The sequence below is a fragment of the Vigna unguiculata genome, chromosome 6 (genome assembly GCF_037176805.1).
Source record: "Vigna unguiculata cultivar grain cowpea cultivar isolate G323 ecotype 2 chromosome 6, ASM3717680v1, whole genome shotgun sequence".
Taxonomy (NCBI): domain Eukaryota; kingdom Viridiplantae; phylum Streptophyta; class Magnoliopsida; order Fabales; family Fabaceae; genus Vigna; species Vigna unguiculata.
The window spans coordinates 4156563-4180655 of record NC_140797.1 but is presented as its reverse complement, the minus strand read 5'-3'; the positions used below and the strand labels follow the sequence as shown (position 1 = coordinate 4180655).

General features: G+C 35.3%; 1 protein-coding gene across 1 annotated transcript; it reads right to left on the bottom strand.

Moving 5' to 3' along the window:
- Positions 1-1943: 1943 nt before the first annotated feature.
- On the bottom strand, positions 1944-5324 carry LOC114187690 (receptor-like protein EIX2). The gene is made up of 2 exons (XM_085674534.1): positions 2427-5324; positions 1944-2189 (listed from the first exon to the last, which is right to left on the bottom strand). The coding sequence occupies exons 1-2, from the start codon at positions 5013-5015 to the stop codon at positions 2178-2180; spliced, it is 2601 nt and encodes an 866-aa protein (XP_085530660.1). The 5' UTR covers positions 5016-5324; the 3' UTR covers positions 1944-2177.
- Positions 5325-24093: the final 18769 nt, after the last annotated feature.

Here is a 24093-nt window from a genome sequence, read left to right as displayed (position 1 = left end):
GTTGATGATTGATTACAACTTCCTTCATGATGCTTGATTAAAATTGTCATAGCCAGGTTGATGTTTGATATTTATATAATTTTGATTCCATCATAAATTTTCATGTCCAGGATATAAATTTTCATGGCCAGGATATTAATTTTCATGGCATGGGCTTCTATCATATTTGACTATTGGCCACTATAATTGACATTCCAGTGTTTTCTACTATTAAACCAATATACGTTAAAACAACTTTGAAATGAACACTATTCGTTTGCTGCCAATTCACTAATTTTCATAGTGCATATATAAACTTACATTACTGCCAATTCACCAATTCAGTGCAAATGAACGAAATTCATTACTGCCAATTCACCATTAACTATTTACTGGTGGGAGTAGGGAATAAACTTACATTTGATAAACAAACTTAAATTCAAAATTCAAGATTCTGCAGTTCATAACACAAACTTAAATTCAACATTCTGTAGTTCATAACAGTTAACAAATCACCAACTACTTACAAACTTAATCCTTACAATTTGACTTTAACAGAAATAAAACACAAAGTATGACAGTAAAAACCCAAGACAAGATAAAAAAAAACAGTTTTATTTCTCCCAATTTTCTCTCTGCCAATAACTTCTTCTTTAGTTTCGCATTCTTTTGCACCAACTGAAGTATCATTATTTCATTGTCACTTAAATTTTCATTCTCTCCTTCAATCTTAGGCTTCCCTTCCAATTCAGTTTCCACCGCATCAGCCCATCGAAAGTAGTTACAATGTGATTCACTCTACAATACAAAGTATCAAATTTAACAAAATTGAAACATCCCCACAAAAAAATTAACGAATCTAGAAACCAAAAAAAAAAAGACGTACTGCCCAATTTCGACACCGGAAGAAAAATCTGCCATTATTCTTTGCAGTAGTTGCTATAAGAAGCAGTAATTGGTCGCCACAACCACAAACTTTTCTTCCAAATTGAGAAGATCCCACATGCGCATAATTAACCCTATTTAAAATATGTTGACATTTGGAGAAATTGATAATTGATTTGGGTCTAGGGTTTCAAAGGGTGTTTTTGAGAAAAATGATATTTTGATGAAATTTTTTTCATGATTTTGAGTTTCATGGGCATAGGGGTGTGTGAGTATCTTGGGTTGTGAGAGAAGCTAACTTTGTTGTTTGTTGACTTTGTTTGTTGCTTTCTTGATTGTATGTGTCGATATGATTAATAGTGCTAAATTGTGGTTGTTTATCAAAAGTTTTGGAAATTACATGTCTTTTGTTTTAGTGTTCATATGATGTTTTGACATGTTTTCGAAAATGTTTAGGTAGATGACAGGGAATTGTGTTGAGTTTTGGTATGTATTTTTGAGTTGTTTGTAACTTGGTTGAATGCTTGTGAGTAGCTCCATGTTTGATACTTGGCTCTTAAGTGTCAAGGTTAGAGGATATATGTCTCTGGACTGAGAACTCTATGAGCCAAGGTGTTGTTGTGGTTTCATATGAAAAGTTATATATATTTTTAAATGTTGTAGGTTATAAATACTAAATGAGTTTATTTCACAGCTGATTTTTTGGTTTGTGATGTTAGTTTACTCATATGTTTGTGGTTGGAATTTTCACCTACACCTAGGATGATCATGAATTATCATAGGAGCATATTTTTGGTTTGTGATGTTAGTTTACTCATATGTTTGTGGTTGGAATTTTCACCTACACCTAGGATGATCATGAATTATCATAGGAGCATATGATTGTACATGTGTTGAGGAAGATACACAACACTAGAAAGAGTGATTAATGTCTGAAAGATGTTTTAGATAATTTTTATTTTTATGACTTTCTTTTCAATAAAGTATATGTTTGTAAAACAATGATTTTATTTATTTATTTATAGGTTTTTGATGAAAAAAATTAGGGTGTCACAGCATTTTATATTGCAAAAATTAAATAACCTTATTATCTTTTATTTATGATTGATGAACGACACCGAAAATAATTGAGCAAATAATTGAGCAAAGGGTTCCATAAACCATCCTCATGAAGTATTTTTAATTGTAAATCCTTTCTTAAATCCTTTACTACGTCGACTTCGTTACTTTATATAGGTGACTCCATTCAATCTTCCATGTTGTTTCAGATCTCCACCAAATTCCAGGCCATTCAAGTTGTCCTCTGTCCAAGCTCACCGAAGACACTGCAAATCAGTTAGATAAGATATAAAACAAGGAAAGTAATCGTACCCTTCTTTTCTCAGGAACTCATTAATTATATAGAAGTAAACATATCGATCTAATAGAAATTTAACTTGCCAACATGTCATTCATTAATTATATACAAGTAAAAATATATTGAAATTAATGTTCATGAGTCCACAAAAAAAAGGAGGCAATAAAGTATAGACATGTTGACAGAGTTATGAACTTTCATTTACCTCAGATGGAACTGAGTGATGTAGCACTAAAGCTTTTAACTTGACAGCCACAAACCCATGAAGTTGGTGTGCACCATAATTAAGGAACCGAATATACACATGCCTCCATGTCCTGTTAAGGAACAGAGAACCCCAAAGCCCCCAAAATCCCACTGCAAAACCAACTCCCATCCCAAGGTAGAGTGACTCGGTTCCAAAGGCATTATCATTGCTTCCTGCATGTTGCTTTGACACTTCAACATTACCACTTCCTTGTGTGCAGTTAATTGGTAGAGGATCTCCACAAAGCCTAGGATTCCCAGCAAAGCTAGAAGCACTCAAGCTCTGAACCTGAGTCCCAACTGGGATTTGTCCAGTGAAATCATTGTATGACAGATTCAAGAAGCTCAAGAAAGATATAGAGGAAATGGAACCAGGAATTTCTCCATAAAGTTCGTTGCTTGATAGATCAAGAGATTCCAAGTTCTTCATGCTTCCAATCTCCCTTGATATCTTTCCCGTGAAATGATTTCTGGACAAGTTCAAGGACTGTAACTGCACAAGATTGAAAAGTTGTGAAGGGATTTCCCCTGACAAGTTGTTAGATGAAAGGTCAAGCGTTCTAAGTAATCCATAGTCCTCGTACTCTAACTCCTGGCCTTTGTTGTACAAATTGAACTCAAACGGGTAATGACTTGTTCTTTGTGCTCCACCCATGCTAGGAATGTCACTAATGCATGGAGGAATAGGTCCTGAGAGTTTGTTGTGGAAAAGATCCAACTGAATCAGTGAAGGGAGATTGCAAAGCTGGGTTGGAATGTTTCCTTCAAATTGGTTAGATCCCAGTAGCATCACTTCCATAGCACGTGGCATCTTTGTTGGTACAGTCCCAGAAAAATTGTTCTGCTTGATATTGATGAATTCCAAATTTGTTATGTTTGATAGGTCCAATGAAAAATGGCCAGACAAGCTGTTGTTGTGCAAATCCAGTGCTATGAGATCAATGAATGAGGCCATTGATGGAGGGAGTTCACCTGTTAGCACGTTACTCTCCATGAAAAGGAAAGACAAACCTTTCCAATACTCCCAACAATCAGGAACTCCTCCTGTTAAAAGGTTGAATGATATGTCCAAATAGTCCAAATTGTTTTCCGTGCCCAACTTGTGACAGAACAAAGGGGCAATGGGTCCGTAGAAAGAATTGCGGGACAAGTCCAAATAGATAACATTTGCTGATATATGTGGGAGCCCTCCAGTGAAATTATTATGATCCATAAATATGAGCTGTGAGTTGAGTGTGATGTTTGTTAAGTCTGCATAGATGTTGTTCTTGGAGAGATTGAGCTGTGTAATATTAGCCACAAACCTCCAAAACAGGTCACCATTTATGGATGAGATACTTGAATTGGGAACCTCTAGATATACTAGTGAGTGTTGTGTGTAAAGCCATTCTGGAAATTTAGGACCTAACTTCGCATTGCTCAAACTAATGCCCTCCAACTGGAAAGGGGGAATCCAGTCAGAAGCCAAGTCGAATGAAAAGGGAGCATTCAACACAAGTGCTTCTAAATTAGAGAGATTGGAAAAATGGTTTTCATGAAGAACACCTGACAGGGATTCACCACCAATAAATAAGCTTTTCAAATTAAAGAGCTGTCCAAGGCTTGTTGGAAGATTACCACTCAATGAACTGGAGCTGATACTCAAGTCAACCAAGGATGACATATTTCCTATTGATGAAGGGATTGAACCAACAAACATGTTCTCAGACAAACCAAGATATTGCAAATGTTCATGTTGACCTAGCCATTCTGGGATGGATCCATTAATTTCATTGTCGTGCAACCTTAAAGATTTAAGGTTTCCAAGGCTCAACAAGCTCTTTGGTAAGGTACCTCTTAGAAAATTGAAGCTGAGGTCGATATTGGAGATAGTGGTGAGGTTGAAAAGCCAGTAAGGTAATTCTGAGTCAAAATGGTTTCCAGAGAGATCAAGAGATAAGAGTGAGGAAAAATTGACAAATTTGATGGATGGACTGATATTGGTAAGATGACAACTTGCCAATCTTAGCTCTAAGAGTGATGGATGCAATTGCATTGACTGAAGCCAGTTGGACTCATTTTGAAGATTGATTTCACTAAGGTTGAGATATTTCAAGGAAGAAAGTTGATTAAGCCAGCGGAGATTATGAATATGAAGATCATCATTAAAGGACAAGTCAAGAAACTGGATATTAGAGAAGCTAGCATGAGCATCAAATGGTGCACTTAAACTTGTAAAGCCATTCAAGCTCAAGTCCAAGTAGCTCAAAAATTGAATTTGAAACAAAGACAAGTTGATTTCACCTTCCAAGTATTGTTGCTTTAGATCAAGTCTTCTAACTCTTCCTGTGTCGTTGTCACAGTGGACTCCCTTCCATGAGCAGCAATCTTGTTGAGAGGACCAGGAAGAGAGCTTGTTGGAATGGTTCACAACACCAAGTTTGAATATCTGCAATGCGGATCGATCCTTTTCGTTGCAAAGAAGATGAAAACTGGTTCCACAGGCACCTCTGTGGAACATGGTTGCACATAGCAACCACAGAAGAAAAATTGACAGTTGTGAGAACATGGCTTGGAAAATGAGAACTCGATGTGGGTGGTGTTAGTGCTGACTCCTACCACTTTATCTATATAGCATATGTTGCGTTGCCCCTCTAAATATCATATCAATCAAGTTCGTGAGATCAAAGTAAGCATGCTGTCCACAAGCATTAATCACAGGAATCAGGAACCGTTCAACACTAAAACTTTGCGTGTTGATTCTTCTACACAAGATAGTCTTCAATTGTGTTATTTACTCTATTGTTGGTTTTACAACTATTTGTAGAATTGAAAAAATTTATCAGTCTTGTTTTGCCCTCCATTGGTCCGTTCGAAATGAGAAGAGGTAGGATGGTTGATTAGTAAATATTTCTAATCGGATAAAATAGAAAATTACATTTATATATTAAATTACTTCTTCCTGACTAATAATTAAAACTTAAAAGTTAAAATACTATTTTATATTTTTAAATTAATTTTTATAATTTTTATTTAAAAAAAAAAGTTGGTGGATCAATATGCTCCATTCCAACTTTGAACTATTAATTTGATGAATCAAGTGAGACAAGTTAACAAAATCTCAGAGGTTAAAAATTCTAACTTGCCAATTGAAGGGTTGAGGAGTTGATCCATAAATCTAAACCTATTTTACCACCCTACTTTTAAATTACTATTTTATTCCACATCTTACACTAAATAATATTAGTAAAAGAGTTTTACTCTCATTTTAAGAAAGACAATGTAATATTAGAATAAAATATAAATAAATAATTTTTTCACACACATAAACCCAACTTTTATAATTTATTTAAAATAATTTTTGGATACTACCATGATCAAGGTATCGTATGTTATTTTTTATATTTAGATCTCTTAAAAGTTTGACATCATTGCTGGTGACGTAAATTTTACAGTGAGGTAAATATTCGGCATAACTTTACATCAACACAATAGTTACTCGATAATTACATCACACATACATAACCTGACATAATTTAAAATTGCTTTTTAAGTAAAGAAAACTAAAAAAGTTAAGTCAGATTATGCAGTGTCTCACGTAAATTTACATTGATGCCCTTCATTCCTAACATAACTTTACCTTAGATAATGCATAGTCCAAAATGAGTTTTTGAGTTTTTTTTTCTTAAATTAAATTTGTTGTGACACATACAAAACATGTACACCAAAAACATTCACATAATATAATACAAATTTCAATTATAAAGTTTTGTAATGCAACCTAAAAAATATTTTACCTCAATATAAAAGGCTAATCTAACCTAAACAAATAAACTACAAAAATAACCTAAGTTACATTGATCTCTAGATGATATAGCTTGTCTATTGTTGTCTTTTTGGTCATGTCTTCTTGTGATGGATGATTAAATACCTGAAATATTGATACAATTTAGTACATAGTATTGTTAAGAGTATGATACAATTCATAACTTGTATTCAATGCATGATGTAGTAGTCATATTCGAATAAACCACTCAACTTATTACAATAAAATGACAAAGAAGTGGAAGAAAATTAATATCACACAACTTGTATACAAAATAATTAATTTATGGATTGAAAGATATTTAACATTTGAATATAAAAATTGAACTTTCTTTGGGTTGCTTCGTCCATATAAAATATTTGTGGCTCACATAATTATGATTAAATCCAACACATAATATGTTAGTCATAATTTTTATATACAAATTTGATGATATGAAAAAACATTTACACTTGTAGTAAGTTCTTTAATCGTCGAGTTTCTTGTGAAGGGGACAAAACTAAACAATTACGTGATCTTTAGGGATGATTACCAAAAATTGCCAATGGGTCCCAATGAATGACAAAAAGCTAGATGAGTAATTACCATTACATTATAAAATGTTACCCTGAGAAGACTAACCCTTCAACGTATGGAGCAAGGTAATTTTGTCTTTGTGAGTCAATTATCCATGTTTCAATATATTGCTGAATTTGGTTCTTTAAATTCCCAGATTTTTGAATGGATTAAGGCTAAAAAATCCATATATTTCTAACTAGCCAGCTCCACAGACATCGGGTCCATATGCCTAAGACAATGAATCATAAGTTAACTATAAGCATTTTAATACGGTAAATATAGAACATAGATTACGACTTACATGCACAACAACTAAATGATAGAAATATTGAACGATGTTTCTCCCCAACTACCTCCAATGGATCGACTAATTAAGTGTACAATCACACAAGTTTGACTCAAAATACTCTAAAGTCTCTTTGTAGCTCTAGTGGTCTTTAATGAAACCTAGGTAAGATAGTAAGAAACTGTGATATAGGATCATCTTCTACTTCTGTCATGTCATCTTCATCAATAACACGATCACATAAGACTTGTTTTTCACGACAGGAGAACTAAAATAAATATATATAAAAGTGAGTTCATCTAATTGTAAATTATAACAAAAATTCACTAAAGAACACAATGTAGTACCCATGGTTGTGTAATGTATGCCAAGACCATATTTTTAGGCCAAGCCACAAATGTGCCTAAGGTCTCCCTTACAAATTTAACTATTTTAGTTGGCAAAGGCAATCAAGCATTAAGATCTTGAACTTCATCAACCACCATATGCACCTAGTCCGACTATAGAGGAACATTATGGATTCACCTCCCTTTCCTGGAACTAAATGAGCTTCTTTTGCATCCTTAAGTCTCTTAAGGAATTCTTTTTTAAAATTCAAGTCTTGTTTGTGCATAACATTTTTTGAAAACCTAAGCATGTCTAAAACTCTACCAACTTGGAAGTGATTCTGGTGAAGAGGTCGAACAAAGTTTGAAAAATTTGGTCCAAGAGCTAAAATAAATTAAACTTTGAAGGAAGCAAGAGGCAATCCTAAAAGAAAAAGAGAGAATTGAAAAGGATACACATCTTGCTATCTTAGCGAAAAGCTAAGAATACTTAGGCAAAAAGAAGAAAAGATTTAAGAGAAATTGAGGAGTAAGAGGCAATCAAGGAAAAGCTCTAAAACTCTAACAAATCTCACACACTATAAGGAGGACAGTATAATTCTTAATCAATACTATCAAGCTCCTCCACCTAGAGCGAATATAAGGGAGCATGAAAGAGAGCATGCACCAAAAAAAGTTAGGATAGACCTTCCTCATTTCCATGGGAAAGAAGATGTAGAGACATACTTAGATTGGGAAATACTAGTGTCATCAAGTAAGTGAAGAAAGAAAGATATCCCTAGCAACCTTAAGCTTATAAGGGAATGCCATGTATTGGTGGACTTCCCTAATGAGAGAAAGAAGATTTTCCAATTCCCCTCAAGTCCAACATTGGAATGACTTGAAAAGTGGCATGAGAAGAAGGCCCATACATTCCTATTATCATAGGGATCTTATGAACAGACTCCAAAGGCTCCAACAAAGAACCATGAGTGTGGAGGAATATAAACAAAAGATGGAGCTTTAAATGATGAGGGCGAGAATTAAGGAAGAATAAGAGACCACCCTCTCTAGATTCCTTAGTGGACTCAATCTTAACATTAGAGATAGAGTGAAATTGTTGTCCTTCCACGATCTCAATGATTTGGTACAAATTTGCATAAAAGTAGAGCAAAAAATTTGAGAATTGCCCACTACTCAAGCTCTTATGTTAAGGAAGACTTCAAGAGGAAGGGAAAACAAGTGAGAAAGGAAAAACCCTCTAGGAATCTAGAAAAGAAAGAAAGAAACCAAAGGAGGGATCATTATCATCAATGCGCACAAGTGAAATTAAATGCTTCAAGTGTCTAGGTAGAAGTCATATTGCATTTCAATGCCACACCAAAAAGATCATGATCTTAAAGGGTGTTGATTCATTATCCAAGAAGAAGGAAGATAGTGCAAGTGAGGGCGAGAATGAGGGTTCAAAAAGAAAAGATTCCTACCTTTTGTGAAGGAGACCTTCTTATGATGAGAAGTGCTCTCAATAATTAACCTAGTCACCAAGCCCTAAACTAAAGAGAGAACATTTTTCACAAAGGATGTAAAGTTTCAAACAAAACATGTTCTCTCATTATGGATAATGGCTCGTGTTACAATTGTTGTAGCACTAGGTTAGTAGAAAAGTTAGGTCTAACAATCATACCACATCTTAAACCTTACAAACATCAATGACTAAATGAAGGTGACAATTTGAATGTGAACCAACAAGTGGTGAAGTTCTCTGTAGGGAATTATGAAGATAAAGTGTTTTGTGACATAGTCCCTATGGAAGCTTGTCATATTCTATTAGGAAGACCATGACAATTTCACAATAAAATTATACATCATGGTCTTACTAATGAAATCACCTTCCACCACAAGGACAAAAAGTTTGTGCTTCATCTCTTAGCACCTTCTAAGGTGTTTGAGGATCAAGTACAAATGACGAAAAGGAAGGATGAAGAGATAAAAGAAGAGAGTGAGCACATAGATAAAAGAGAGCAAGCTCCCAACATATGCATCCAAGATAAGAGAAAGGAGGAGAGGGTAATGCTCCTTATAACGTCACTCATGAGGTGAAGAATTTGTCTAAGAAAACCATTAAGAAAACTCTCCTTTATGAACAACCTTCATATCTCCTCCTTTGTAAAGGAGCACTTACATGCAGGACTTCCAATTTAGAACCCAAGTTTTTATCTCCTTTGAAAGAACTTTTGAAAGAATATTATGATGTGTTTCCTAAGAAGGCCCTAAGGGACTTCCTCCAATTAGGGGAATAGAGCATCAAATTGATTTTGTTCTTGGGGCAAGCTTACCAAATAGGCCCACATATAGAACTGATCCCCAAGAAACCAAGGAGATTGAGACTCAAGCTCAAGATTTGTTAGACAAAGGTTGGGTGCAAAAGAGTTTAAGTTTGTTTGTTGTGTCCGTGTTGTTGCTGCCTAAGAAAGATGGAAAGTGGAGAATGTGTTGTGATTGTAGGGCTATCAACAACATTACAATGAAGTATAGGCACCTAATCCCAAGGTTTGATGACATGTTAAATGAGTTGCATAGGTCTACCATGTTCTCCAAAATTGATCTTAAAAGTGGTCAACTCCCCAAAATATATGAGAAGTTAAGAGTTTTCATTGGCTAATATCTTTCTATAGAATAATTGTTCTTAACTTCTCAAGTCTATTTTCACCTTTCAATGAGTCAGTGAAAAAGGATGTTAATAAAACATAATTTTATTTTTATTTTTATTTTTTTACAGGTAACGGGTAACGGGTACCCATAGGTATGAATAGTATGATACCTGTACCCAATCCATTTATAAGCAGATATTAAAATACCTATTACCCGTTACCCGCGAGTAACAAATACCCGCAACTACCAATTATCCGTCACAAATTTTATCCGTGGATACCCACAGGCACAAATACTTTTACCATCCCTAATACCATACTGATGAAATAAACCTAATTGTTACACATTAATATGACCTTAATTGAGACTAATAAAAATATGAAGAAATACTTAATACAATAACGAATACCAAAGATAATTAATACAATCTGCATATCATATTACATCGGTTTAGACAACCGATGTAATATGTCTTCTACTTATTACATCACTTAATACAACATCGGTTATAAAATCGATGTAATATGTCAAAAAAAACCGATGTGATATCACTTTATTGTACTAGTGGTCCCTTTTCAAACTTGCGTTTGGCACCTTTCTCACCTATTCAATTAATAGTTTATAAGTAAAAAATTTGAAGTGAAGAGAAAATAAGTTATGTTATTTGTATCTGTTACAACTTTTATTAAGAAGAAGACTTCATACTTTTGAACATTCAAACACTATTAAAATTGTTGGACGTATCCATCACTAAAACCAACATAACTGCGCCAAAAAATTATAATTGAAACTAAAATATTAAATTTGAATTCAAAAAATTTACAATTATAATGTGATTTTTATTTTCCAAATTAAAATAATTATATATAAAAGTATACATAAATAAACTAAATTCTGAAGAAAATGGTGACAAAACCCACGGGTCTTCTAATAAAGTAAACTGCACGACCAATTGGATTGAAAATTTCCAAGAAATATGTCCCTTTCTGGTGAATGTACGTGGCTTCTTAATTATCAATAAATACGAATAGGTCCTCCTACCCTTAACTCATGTCCTCACCCTTTCTTCTTTCTCATCTTACTTCCATAATTTATTTTCAATTACATATTCTGAAATAGAAAATGGGATTGCTAAAAAATTGTCAGAATTAGTTTCTCAGCAAAAAGTGGAGATAATAAAATTAAATTAAACACTTCAATTAACAATTTTAACATTGGATTAAATTTTATATAAAATATTTAAATTTATGGGACGATATAAAAGTCACGAAATTAAGATAAACATTCATTCAAGAATAGATGTGTATACTCTAAATTTAGGAGAAAAAAACTAGAATAAATACACTTAAATTTGTAACCGGGCACGAGTTGATTTTCTTTTGGCGAGAAGAGTGGAAGGCAACCTTCTTCGGTGAATGTTTTCTGCCATCGAAACATTACTTATATTTTTCTAAAATAAATTGGATTTGTTCTTACAAGGCTGGGATAATCTAGCGATACCAATCTTTTAAATTATTATTTTTTTCATATTACGAGGTGTTTAGATATTCTCCGATCTTTTCTCTTCAATATAGTAATAGTAATAGATGTTTATATACCCTCCTTGAATAGGGGTGTTCTTGGATTTTTATCCAATCCACATTCATTTTAGATCCAAATAAGATCAAATTTTCGATCCAAATTCATTTATTCAACAAAATTAGTTTGAATTTTTTTTAAATCAAAATCAAAATATCTGGATCAAGTTCAAAATCCAGAATCCATTTTATAAAAAATAAATATAATTGAATTTTCTAAAACTTGTGTCCTTAAAGCTGACATGATACAATTTGGCTAGAGTTGTTAATTTGGCCTAACCCACAAGTCTAGGCCCTAGCCAATGTGGGCTAGGGCCAAAAAAGCCCATAGGGCAAAAAAGCCTTGTCCAGGTCTAGGACCTGTCCAAGTCTAGGACTCGTCCAGGTCATCAGACCAGGCCAAGCCGACCCTTCTAGGTCGTCGGATCGACCTGGTTTTTCTGACTTGTCGTGCCGATCCGATCTATTTGACTCATTGTGCCGACCTGACATGGTTAAGTTCTCGTGTCGGCCCAACCTCACAAAGGTCGGTTCGTTGTGCCCGTCTAGCCCATTAGGGTCGTCGAGCCTGCCCGGTCCCCAGCGGTTGTCTAGCATGGTTCGTTTAAGTCGTCGGGCTGACTCAGCCTGTCCAGGTTATCTGGCCGACTCAACTTGTCCAAGTCTTCGGCCCCCCTTGGCCTATCAGGGTCATCGGCCAGCCTAGTCCATACTAGTCATTGGGCATGACCCATCTGAGTCGTCAGGCCGTCCTAATCCATTCAGGTCTTCGGGCCCGCTTGACCCGTTTGAGTCATTAGGCATGCTCGACTTTTTTGGGTCATCAAGCTTGACAGACTCATTCGGTTCGTCGGGCCCGCCTAGCCCGTTCGAGTCTTTGAAACCCCCCGACCTGTTTAGGTGTTCAGGCCCAATGACTCGTTCGAGTTGTCGGGCCCGTCTAGCCCATTCTAGTCATCATGCCTGCTCAGTCCGTATAGGTCGTCGAGCAAGGTCCGTCCAAGTCTGAATTTAGCCTAGTCCATCTCAACCTTTAGCCTAATCCACTAAGAATTTAAATTGAAAATTTGGATTGGATTTTTTGGATTATCTATATTTGAAAATCTTGATTTAGAGAATGGATATCCAATCCATAAAATATATAAAACGTAGATTAGGTTGAAATCCAGATCCATTAAAATGCCTTTTAAATGGATTGAATTTTTAATAAAATGGATTGGATCAGAGCAAAAGTGGATCGGATCAAGAAAAATGAATTTTTTGCCCACCCCTATCCTTGAGGACTTGTGTAAGATATTATATGTGTATATTTGTAAAATCTAAGTGGAAATCTCATAGTTCATTGCAAATTTTATTTTGTAAGTCAATTTTGTATTATTGAGTTGAACTTAAAATTTACTTTTTAAGGTATATTAGAGTCATCTAAAGTCTATATTAACAAGATTTGTTGTTTGATGGGCTCATCATGTCATTCGTTATCGAGACGCTATCAAACTACACTCCTTAATATCTAGTTTCAAGCTCAATATGTATATGTCCCGACACGATAGAGTGTGTTAGAGATTTCACATTTATTAAAGATAAGGTGAATTGGTAATATATATGGATACAAACCTCATTTTACAAGTCAGTTTTGTAGAGTTGAGTTAGACTTATGGTCAAGTTCTTAAAATAATCCTAGAAAATTACCATTTCATTTTAAAAATTTGTTATTCATTAATTTAATAATAATGAATATTCACTTTTATACATGGAGGGATTACATAAAATTACTTTTAGTTATTTGATTACATAATGTCTCTTTAGGATAAGCATACAAAGTTTCTCCATACTATGTGTTAATCTCACTCTAATATTAAGCATCAATTACACAATTATAATGTCTCAACCAACTACACATATCATTTTCAAAGTGAATAACAAAATATGTTTATTATTGGGTTCACTTTTCAATGAAGAGCATATGAAATATTCGCTTCTTGTATTAAATATCTAAATTCACAATAGGGATGTGTTTTCTCTCTATATGTTGTCTAATAGATGATTAAGGGCTTGAAGCTTTTATTTTTCTTTTTAACTTTTTTGTATGCAAATAAAGATATAAATTTACTATAACCTTTCATGCACGGAGGAACTTCCTTTTACAAACTAAAAAAAATAGCATTAGATCTTGCATACTTAAAAATATTTTTTCTTAGAATGTTATAAAAAAGTTATGACTTTTGCTATAAAATCTTATTTTGTTATACACCAAACATATGTGTGATAAAAAATAAAAATAATATAAATTTGAAGTTTTCAATAGATAATAACTAGTATTTATTGATAAAGATAACTGAAAAATAATACATTAAATGCCCATTACTTTCAAGAATAATTCATAAACTGTTATAAAATAAAGATAATAATAGAGAAGAAAATAATGAAGAAGAGATAATGGAAAACAACTTTTCTGTGCATTTTTCTATGTTTCATTACCAAGAGGAAAAATCCTTATCTATAAATACAAAAGGAAATCTAGAGGATACAACTCAAAAGTTATAATAGTTAATGCAAACAGTTTAAATAACATTAATAGTAATTAATTATGAGTAATGTTAGCAAGGCAATGGACATCCATCAGTTTCATAACACTCCGCCTTGGGTGTCCATTGGTCAAAGAATGTGTCTCATTAAAACCTTACTAGGAAAAACTCTTTGGGATAAAAACCTAGTGAAGGAAAAATAGTACATCATTCTTCATTTTTCGATATTATTTATCACATCTTCTATTTCTCTACCTCATGTAAACTTACATCATAAAGATGACGAAGTCCAATCTTGTGAACTAATTGCTAAAAGGTTCTTCTTGGCAAAGACGTTGAAAAACATTTTTTAATACATCCTTCTTTCAATTGAGAAATACATGCCCTATTATCTTCATATATGGTTATTGATTCCATTTTTCCAGATGATAGACCACAACTTTGTCACACATGTTGACTTATAGACCTTAACCAAACACATTCACAACTTGCCTCATGTAATGCTAAATTTTTTGCATGATTTGACGATATAGTTGTTATGGTTTGTTTCATAGACCGCCATGAAATTGTTGTACCACTACATCTGAATAAATATCATGTTTATGATCGACCATTGTGAGCATATGATAAATAACCTACATCTGCATGACATATTAGATATGATTTTGAATCATTTCAATAAAATAAGCCCATATTCATAGTGCCTTTAAGATAACGAAGTGTATGTTTTATTCCATACCGATGTCTTCTTCTAGGTGAAGAACTATATCTTGCTAACAAATTTACATCAAATGTTATATCAAGTCGAGTATAATTGGCAAGATACATTAGTGCTCTTATAGTACTAAGATATGATACTTTTGGACCATGAAGTTCTTCTTGAGGTGTAAAAAGGTCTTTATTAACATCTAATGACCTTACAACCATTGGATTGCATAATGAATGTGATTTGTCCATATAGAACCTTTTAAGCACCTTCATTATATAAGTCTCTTGATGTACAAAAACACCTTTATTTAAATACTCAATTTCTAATATCAAACAAAACTTTGTCCTTCCAAGATCCTTCATCTCAAATTCTTTATTTAAGCAATCAATTGTCTTTGTGAGCTCATTAGGAGTTCCAACGATGTTTATGTCATCTACATAAACAAGAATTATGGAATTCATTTTCAAATATTTTCATAGAAATAGAAGGACAAATAGGATCATTTCTACACCTTTCTTTTAATAAGTACTCACTAAGACGGTTATACCACATACGTCTTGCTGGCTTTAATCAATAAAGGGACCTGTTCAATTTTATTGAATAATCCTCTTTAGATTTTGTCTTGTTGGATGAATTAAATCCATCAGGGATTTTTATATAAATATCATTCTTAATGGTTGTAATATCATCCATTAGATATAAATGCAGACCTTCTTTTGTAACTAGGATAATCAAATATTGAAATGTTGTTGCATCCAATACAAGTGAATATGTCTCTTCACAGATCAATACAAGGGTTTTGTGAAAATCCTTGAGCAACTAACCATGCTTTGTATCTAACAATTTCACCATTCTTATTTTTGTTTTTGTGCAAAAATCGATATGTACCCAATGGGTTTTACACCTTTTAGCGTGTAAACTACATGTCCAAAAAAACTTTCGTTTAACAAGCAAATATAATTATGCTTCTATTGCATCTTTTCATTTTAGCCAATAATTTCTTTATTAAAAATCTTCAATGATCATTGGTTTTTAATCCTCATTGTTACTGATAACCTTCATTGCTATATTATATGTAAAAGTCTTGTCAATGTTGACTTCGCTTTACTTCCATATTATCTTATTCATGACATAATTTACTGAGATCTCATCATTTTCAAAAATTTCAGGTACCTAAGGTTCTTCTAGAACCAAATCATTAATTATGTCAAATAAATCTTTTGGGATTTTCACCTTTTCAATTAGGTCATCTTATACTTTAGCTCATTTTCTCATTCGAGAGTTTTTCTATGAAACCAATAAGCTTACTACGCTTCAAGCATGTCCTTCCAACCAATAAGCCTACCATGCTTCAAGCGTGTTATAAATTAATATCAATTCTATTTTGAGCAATAACAATTGGTATATATGATTTAGTTACCATTTTTCTATCAGTAAAAACATCTAGTAATTGATTGACTAATTTTGTAAATGAATTATCCTTTAATTTTCCAATTCACATTCTTTTGTACGAGGATCAAGACATGATAATGATAATTCATCCAATTGTTTTCTTTCTCTCCCTAATGTTGGAAAAACTTATTCATCAAAATGACAGTTGACAAATTGAACTGTAAATAAGTTTGTTGTTGATAGTTTAAGATATTTTATTATTCATGGGAAATCATATTCACATATATTCTCAATCATTTTTTAAGACCCATCATAGTCCCTTTTGGTGGGGAAATTAGAACATATACACCACACCCAAAAATTCTTCAATGAGAAATATTAGGTTACTGACCAAAAACCAATTGCATAATAAAGTATTTGTGATAACATTTTGGCTTCATGTGAATCAATACTGGAACTGCAAAATTTCATATAGCCAAGTATCTAGTGGAAGATTAACTCTCATAAGTAATGATCTTGTAGCAAGTTTTAGACATTTTGAGTATGAACATGTACTACTAGATGTTCAACTTCAATTTCAATTGATATACAATACTCATGAAAAGCATGAGATGTAAATTCACCAACATTATCAAGAAAGATTTTCTTAATTGGATAATCTAGAAAGTAAGCTCTTAAATGTTTTAATAACTTTGTAAAATATGATTTTGAGTTGATAATAAACAAATATGTGACCATCTAGTTGATGCATCAATTAAAAACATTAAATATCTAAATGATCCATATAATGGTTGTATTGGACCACGAATATCACTTATATTCATTCTAAAATATGACATTTACTCATTTCTAATTTTTCTAGTGATGGTCTTATTATCAACTTTCCTTTGTGAATGTGAGTACTTGAGAACTCATTGGACTAAAGAAGTTTTTGACTCTTAAGTGGGTGTCCAAACAAGGAATTCATTTTGATTCGTAAGCTTCTGGCTTACAATGACATGCATTTCAACTGCGCTAATATATGTGTAGTACAAGCCATAAGAGAAGGCTGATAATTTCTCTAATACACATTTTTTATTAAGCTTAATTCTCTAATACACATTTTTTTATCAACTTAATTATAGTGATATAAAGATATTTCATATCTCCTTCATTCTCTGTCTTAATATATATCCATTTAGATAAATATCCTTGAAACTTTTATTAAACTTCTTGGTAGAAGTATTGTAGCTCTTATAGAGCCTTCACATATATTGTAGTACCATAGCCAATGTTAATATTGACTTTTCGCATAACCAAACAAGAGAAAAAAATATTATTACTCTTGAGAAATGCATGAGTTGATGCACTATCAACAAAACACAATATATTTGTTAGTCTATACAACATTGCATACAACAATATATTTTTTACTATATATATTTGCTCCTGCAGAGAACAAATAAGATATGTCAGATACAAGCGTTACCTTACCCTACTCCACAATCTCCTCAGTAGGCTTCCTCCCGGCTAGTATATGTCGTCTGTTGATATCTCAGTGTGAATTGGTTTGGACCCGGGAGGGGTTACCTACAGAAGAGGCTCTGATGCTCAAGTCAGCAAAACCTCTTAGAAAGTCAAATCTCGTGATTAGGGGAGTAAAGAATGCGTACCTTTAATTGTTGGGGTCCATGCGCATTTATAGGTTATTAATTATGCTTAGCCACGTCATGGGATGGGCCCTGTTTGGGTCGTAGGTGGGTCTGGGTCTTGGGCCAGGCCTTTTAGGACGGTTATCGTGGGCCTTTAGGGGCCTTGCGGGTAATTCTTTGGACTTGTCAAGTTTTAGCTTAATCATCTTAAGTTTCTGGCCTAGGCCGGTTACCTTTTAATGACTTAGGCTGGGTATTGCTAACTATTCATACATGGTGATTACTTGCGTATATAGTCGGGTTGAACCGGCTAGGTGTGGTACACCAGTCCCCCAGTCTTTGTCGGTATATCTATAGCGGTAAAGGATGAGAAGTGTGTTTGGCTAGGCCGGCTAGGTGTGATAAATTATTGGTTTAAAATGTGCATGTCTAATGTTTGTATTATGTATAGGTTATTTCTTAACATTCCTATCACCAATGTAGTTATTAGGCTTTCATCAAGTTTAACAAAGGAAACAACAATATCAAGATGAGTGACATCCATATGACCATGATAAAAAAGACCATCTTAATAAACAAAGTGTATTTCTATGTTCTTCTCATTAATTTGTACGACAAGTACAACTCAAATGGCCTTTACCACCGTAATGATAACTTATATTCTCATCTTATTTGCCATTTTTTTTCACATTTTTCTTTTCCATTTTTCATGTTATTGTTTCCCTTCTGGTGATAAAATGTCTATTTAAAATTTCCTTTATTACCATAATCACTAGCATGACCACAACCATAACCAAGGTCATGACTATTACGATGAAGATATGAATTAGAGATATTGTTGCATTCACTTCTGGAATATAGCATAACCAATTGAGCGGGTCTCATGATTTTTCATCAAAAGCTCATTGTTTTTTTTCAACTACAAGAATACATGAAATAAATTCAAAATATTTGTAAATTCCCTTTTCCCAATTTTGTTGTTGTAGAAGCAAATTAGTTGTACAAATGCTTTATTTATTTCATTAATGGCATTACCCGGATTGATTGGATTTAAATGTATTTTAGTACCTAATATCCAATATAAGTAATTCTTCCTTGTAATATCAAGAGCCACAAATTCAAATTGCAAGGTTTTGACATGTTTAGAATTAGAACATAAAATAATAATAATAATAGTAATAATAATAAAATAATAATAATAATAAGACAAAGATGAAAATTGATAAAGTTAAACAATTTTTATAACAAAAAAGTAAGAATATAAGATAAAATTGTAAATGAAGGAAGAATTAGAAAGAGCATGGATTGAGACACACAAAGCATTATTCTTAGAGAAGAAAAAAACCTCCCATTAGCCCTCACCAGTTAGGTGGAGCATCGTGCTGATAATTGTTGTAACATCTCGTCAGGATATTACGGATTTATAAATAAAATAAAGAAAAATAAATTAATCAGCGTATTTAATAATACCTCTTTTTTCCCAAAACGCGAGAAAATTTAAATTTTATTAAATAAGCAAATAACGTTCATAACCATCCATTATAAAACCAAAAGAACAATGTTTAAAATCACCCATCAGGGTTTACAACTGTTTCCAAAAGCAATAAAGAAAACATAAGAATTCCCCAAGTCTAACCCCTCTCCGCGACTAAGCGTCACCTGAGCCACCTGCATCAACAACATTTGCTCCCGTGTACCGTGTACACGATCATCGCCACACACACGCAGAAAGGGGGAGCTTAACAAATAAATCACATATATAAAGTTACAGAAATATAAGCATATAAACACATGAGACTATACATAACATAAACATCTCACATTGTTCCATTCTTTAATTCCTACCATCTGACCCTCAATCAGATTATTCGTGTTCTACATCGTCTAATGATGACTTCAAGGTGACATACTGCCATACCTATCGGCCACAACCGACAGAGCACGTGCGGGAAACCATGCTACGGATCATACACCGTAACGCCAAGTAGAGTTCCCATATACGAACATATTTCGTATCGTCCCAAGACTACCAAACTCGTCAGCCAACAACTGAGGAGGGCAATCTATCTGGACCAATCCGTACTGGCCACAACCAGCACACTCATACCGGCAACACTAGCCAACCCGAGCCACAACTCAAAGGTTCCTCGTGTTCATCCGCCATCCCGAGCCACAATTCAAGAGATGCAATTCCGAGCCATAACTCAAGGAATACCACGTGCTTAACCCCTATCCCGAGCCACAACTCAAGGGATACATTCCGAGCCACAACTCAAGGAACACCAGCAAACCCACCTTTAAAGCACCGCTAGACGCCTTGTAGATCACAAATACACAACCCAAAGTTCAAAGTGTAAGACCCGGGAAAAATTAATTAATTAAATAATTAATTAATAAATAAATACGGGTAGAAGGCGCCTTTATGGCATTAATTGTGGTTTAATGTGATGTGGAAAAGTACTAGCTCAAATGGTTGAGAGTACCTTGGTTGTGTGAGAGGACTTGGGTTCGAGTCCTATGTATGTCAGTTATGTGTGGTTATTTTATTATCACCTTTTTATAATATGTATGTGTATGGGATTGATGATGTAAGCCGTTTTTGATTGGAAGGTATCACCAAATGTAAATTGGCATAGTGGTTGTGCTTTGGCTTTATGTATGGGAGGTCACGAGTTCAAACCTTGGTGGGTAAAGCATAAGCTTTATTTTTTTGCTAATTATTAGATGTGGCGTGAATGTGAAGGGGTAAAGAAAACCTAGCAGAAGGGTAACCAGTAGGGGCTGAAAAATCACTCACTAGGGAACTTGAATAGCCATTAAGCCCACACTAAAGCCAATCCCGTTTTATTTTTATAACCCATTTTAAAGGCACCTATAAAAGCAAAACTTTAGGTAAAGGTAAGGGTTTTGGCAATTGTGGTGGACTGCTGGAGTGAGAAGCACGAATTGGAGAGTGTGAGGAGAGTTGAGAGTGTGCAAGGGCTGGACCAAGAGGGAGAGCGCGAATCTAGAATTCCTCATCTCAAACTTTAATCCAATAATCCAGGTTAGGGGTGCTGTGTTTATTGTACGAATATTGTATGTGCATCTGCGTTTTGTTAATTGGTTGAAGTGTTGAATGAATTTTTTGGTAAAAGGTGCAATGTGTGAGAGAACTTGGTTGGTTGATCATGCGCATAAAGTCTTTTTGTGTTTGGTGTAATTTTATGAGGGTTTTTGGTACTATATGTGGTTGTGTATGGTCAAACCCTCTCGGTTGGGTAAATCAAATAGGAGATATACCATTTTCATAATATGTGCTATTGATTTTAACGTATTGGGTCCTGTTGTTGGTGTGAGTGTACGTATTCTGGTTGTTTTCGCGTGTGATCAGGGGGGGTTTCTGCAATTTTCGCCCAAGCGAGTCCATCTCGCCTAGGCGAGAGATGTAGGGTCTCGCGTTGAGTATTGGTTCGCCTAGGCGACCCAGTATCGGTGTTGGGCGAACTGTCTCTCGCTCAAGCGAGAGGCGCTCGCCTAAGCGGAATCGCGAAGTGACATGAGGGTTCTGAGCGCTATTTCTCGTCTAGGCGAGGGTTTGTGGGTTTTGAGCGAACTAGGGTCTCGCTCAGGCGAGATGTAATGGTCAGGTGCGGTGTTTTGCGTGTATTCCCAGGCGAATTAAATTGTGTTTTTGGGCGAGAGATGAACTCGCCCAAGCGAGAGGGTCTCGCCTAAGCGAGATAACTTGGTGTTGTTGTTGTTTTAAGCTCGCTCAGACGAGGTGGGTTAGCCTAAGCGAGGCTGGGGGCTTAGCTTGGGCGAGAGGTCCATAGTTTAAGCAAGTTTATGCAAGTTACTATGTTTCATGTGGTTGTGAGTGTGTGTTCTGGTTGTTTATCATAAAGGTGGATTGTATATGCATGTGGTGTGATGTTTGGGCTTGAAGGACTAAGTCCATTAGGGGGTCTGGGATGTGCTCAGTGGTTGGACACATGATGGGCATGGAACTGGTTGAGTTCCCGTCGGCTACTATTGGGCGAGGAGTCCTTAGTATGGTGATTGCATGTGTCGGACGCATGATGGGCAAGGAACTGTGATGTTCTCGTCGGCTACTATTGGGCGAGGAGTCCATAGTATGGCGATTGCATGCGTGCCAGGGTCCAAGTGAGAGACTTGGATGTTTTACTACAGACGAGGAGTCTGTAGGGCAGGACTATGAGCGGGATAGGCTCATAGGGTGGGACCACGAGAGAGTTAGTTTCGTGGGAGCACAGGGAAGTCCCAAGACCTAGTTCATGCATATGACTCATGAAGGACTATGAGGTCATGGTTGGGTGATTTGGAAATTATGAGTTTGTACTTATATTATTTTGGGTGGGGAAGCATATTTATTTCATTTATATATGTATATGTTTTATTGTGCATAGCTCATCCTATCTGTGTGTGTATGGCGATGATCGGATAATTTGTTATCCGGGAGTAGATGATGTGACAGGTGAGCCAGGAGCTGCTTAGAGACGAAGAGCATGGGCCACTTGGGGATTTTGAAAGAAACTTTACTGTTTTGTTTTTGATGTAAATATTTTCTATGTTAAATTTTAATATCATTTGTGTATAACGCTTTGGTACATTTGGATTATGTATGGTACTAATTATGGTTTGAAATTTCCCGTGTTTTTGGGAAATAGTTATAATTAATGTAGTATTTATTTTAATTGGAAAATTTATTTATTTAAAATAAGTAATATTCCTTAGGGATGTTACAATTGGTATCAAAGCAAATGTTTTGAAAATATTTTAAAAATATTTTGGGTCTTTTGGGAAGTGAGCTTATCGTTTGATTGTGTGTGATTTAATAGTATGTAAGAAAGATGTTAGTGGTATTGTTTAACTAAGTGAGTTAATAATAATCCAGTTGTAATGTGGCGTATCCAGGCTATGGCTGCTAATAGGAGGAGGAGGAATAGTGGTGCTGATGACATCGTAGAGGCCATTCATCGGATGGTGGATGCGATGCAGACACCGGTAGTGGCACAGCCCAGGGCGGCAATTGCACCAGTTAGGGTGCCCACTGTGGAGGACTTTCTACGCCACAAGCTAGCTGAGTTCACTGGGAAATCATCTCCTGATGAAGCGGAGGCCTGACTTCGCAAGTGTGAGAAGATATTCACGGTGATGAGCTACGCAGATGAGCAGAAACTCCTTTTTGCCACCTATCTCCTGAATGGTGATGCTGAGTATTGGTGGGCGGGTATGCAGCAGCAGATGCAGACCCGAGATTAACAGGTGGAGTGGACTAGCTTCAGGACGCGGTTCATGGAGAAATATTTCCCCGACACCGCCAGGCAGGATAGGGAGGCAGACTTCCTCGCACTGCAGCAGGGGGACATGACTCTGCAGGACTACGTGAATAGGTTTGAGTATCTGGCGAGATTTTCCTCTCAAAATATGATAGAAGGGTGGAAATGTTTGAAGTTTGAGCGAGGACTCAAACATGAGCTGAAGAAGGTGGTGACTCCTTTACGAGAAAGGAGATTTCCTGTCTTGGTGGAACAGGCCAAGAGTGCCGAGCATTCGTAGAGGCGCAGCAAATGAAGAAGTCGTACAGCCGGCCACAGACATCTGGGGGTCCCACTTGCTATCATTGTGGCGGACCTCATTTGAAGAGAAACTGCCCACAGCTGACCGGTGGAGTAGGGGGATCCAGTGATCGTCGCAAGTGCTTCATCTGCAACAAACCGGGCCATTTTGCTAACAACTGCTCTGAGAAAAAGAGTCCTGGTGCGAAGAAACCAGTAGTAGCCTCGCCAGCAGAACGGGCACGAGCTGCAGGGAGAGTTTTTGCCATGACATCTACTAAGGCGACTCAGTCAGGTAACTTGATAATGCAACCTTGTTTACTTATGGGGCATGATGTATTGGTTTTATTTGATTTTGGCACAACCCATTCCTTTATTTCTAATGCTTGTGTGGGACGATTGAGTCTGGTGACACGTGACTTGGGGTGTGAGTTGCTTGTTTCAACCCCTTCCTTGGGCCAGGTAGCTACCAGTTCAGTCTGTGTTGGGTGTTCAATGGTGGTGGCAGGTCACAGATACAAGGTGAACTTGGTGTGCTTGCCCTTGGAGGGACTGGATGTGATATTGGGAATGGACTGGTTGTCTATCAATCACATCATAATTGACTGTGGATGACGTATTTTGG

Excerpts from the sequence above, each read along its gene's own strand:
- LOC114187690 (XM_085674534.1), bottom strand. The coding sequence starts at position 5,015 with ATGTTCTCACAACTGTCAATTTTTCTTCTGTGGTTGCTATGTGCAACC.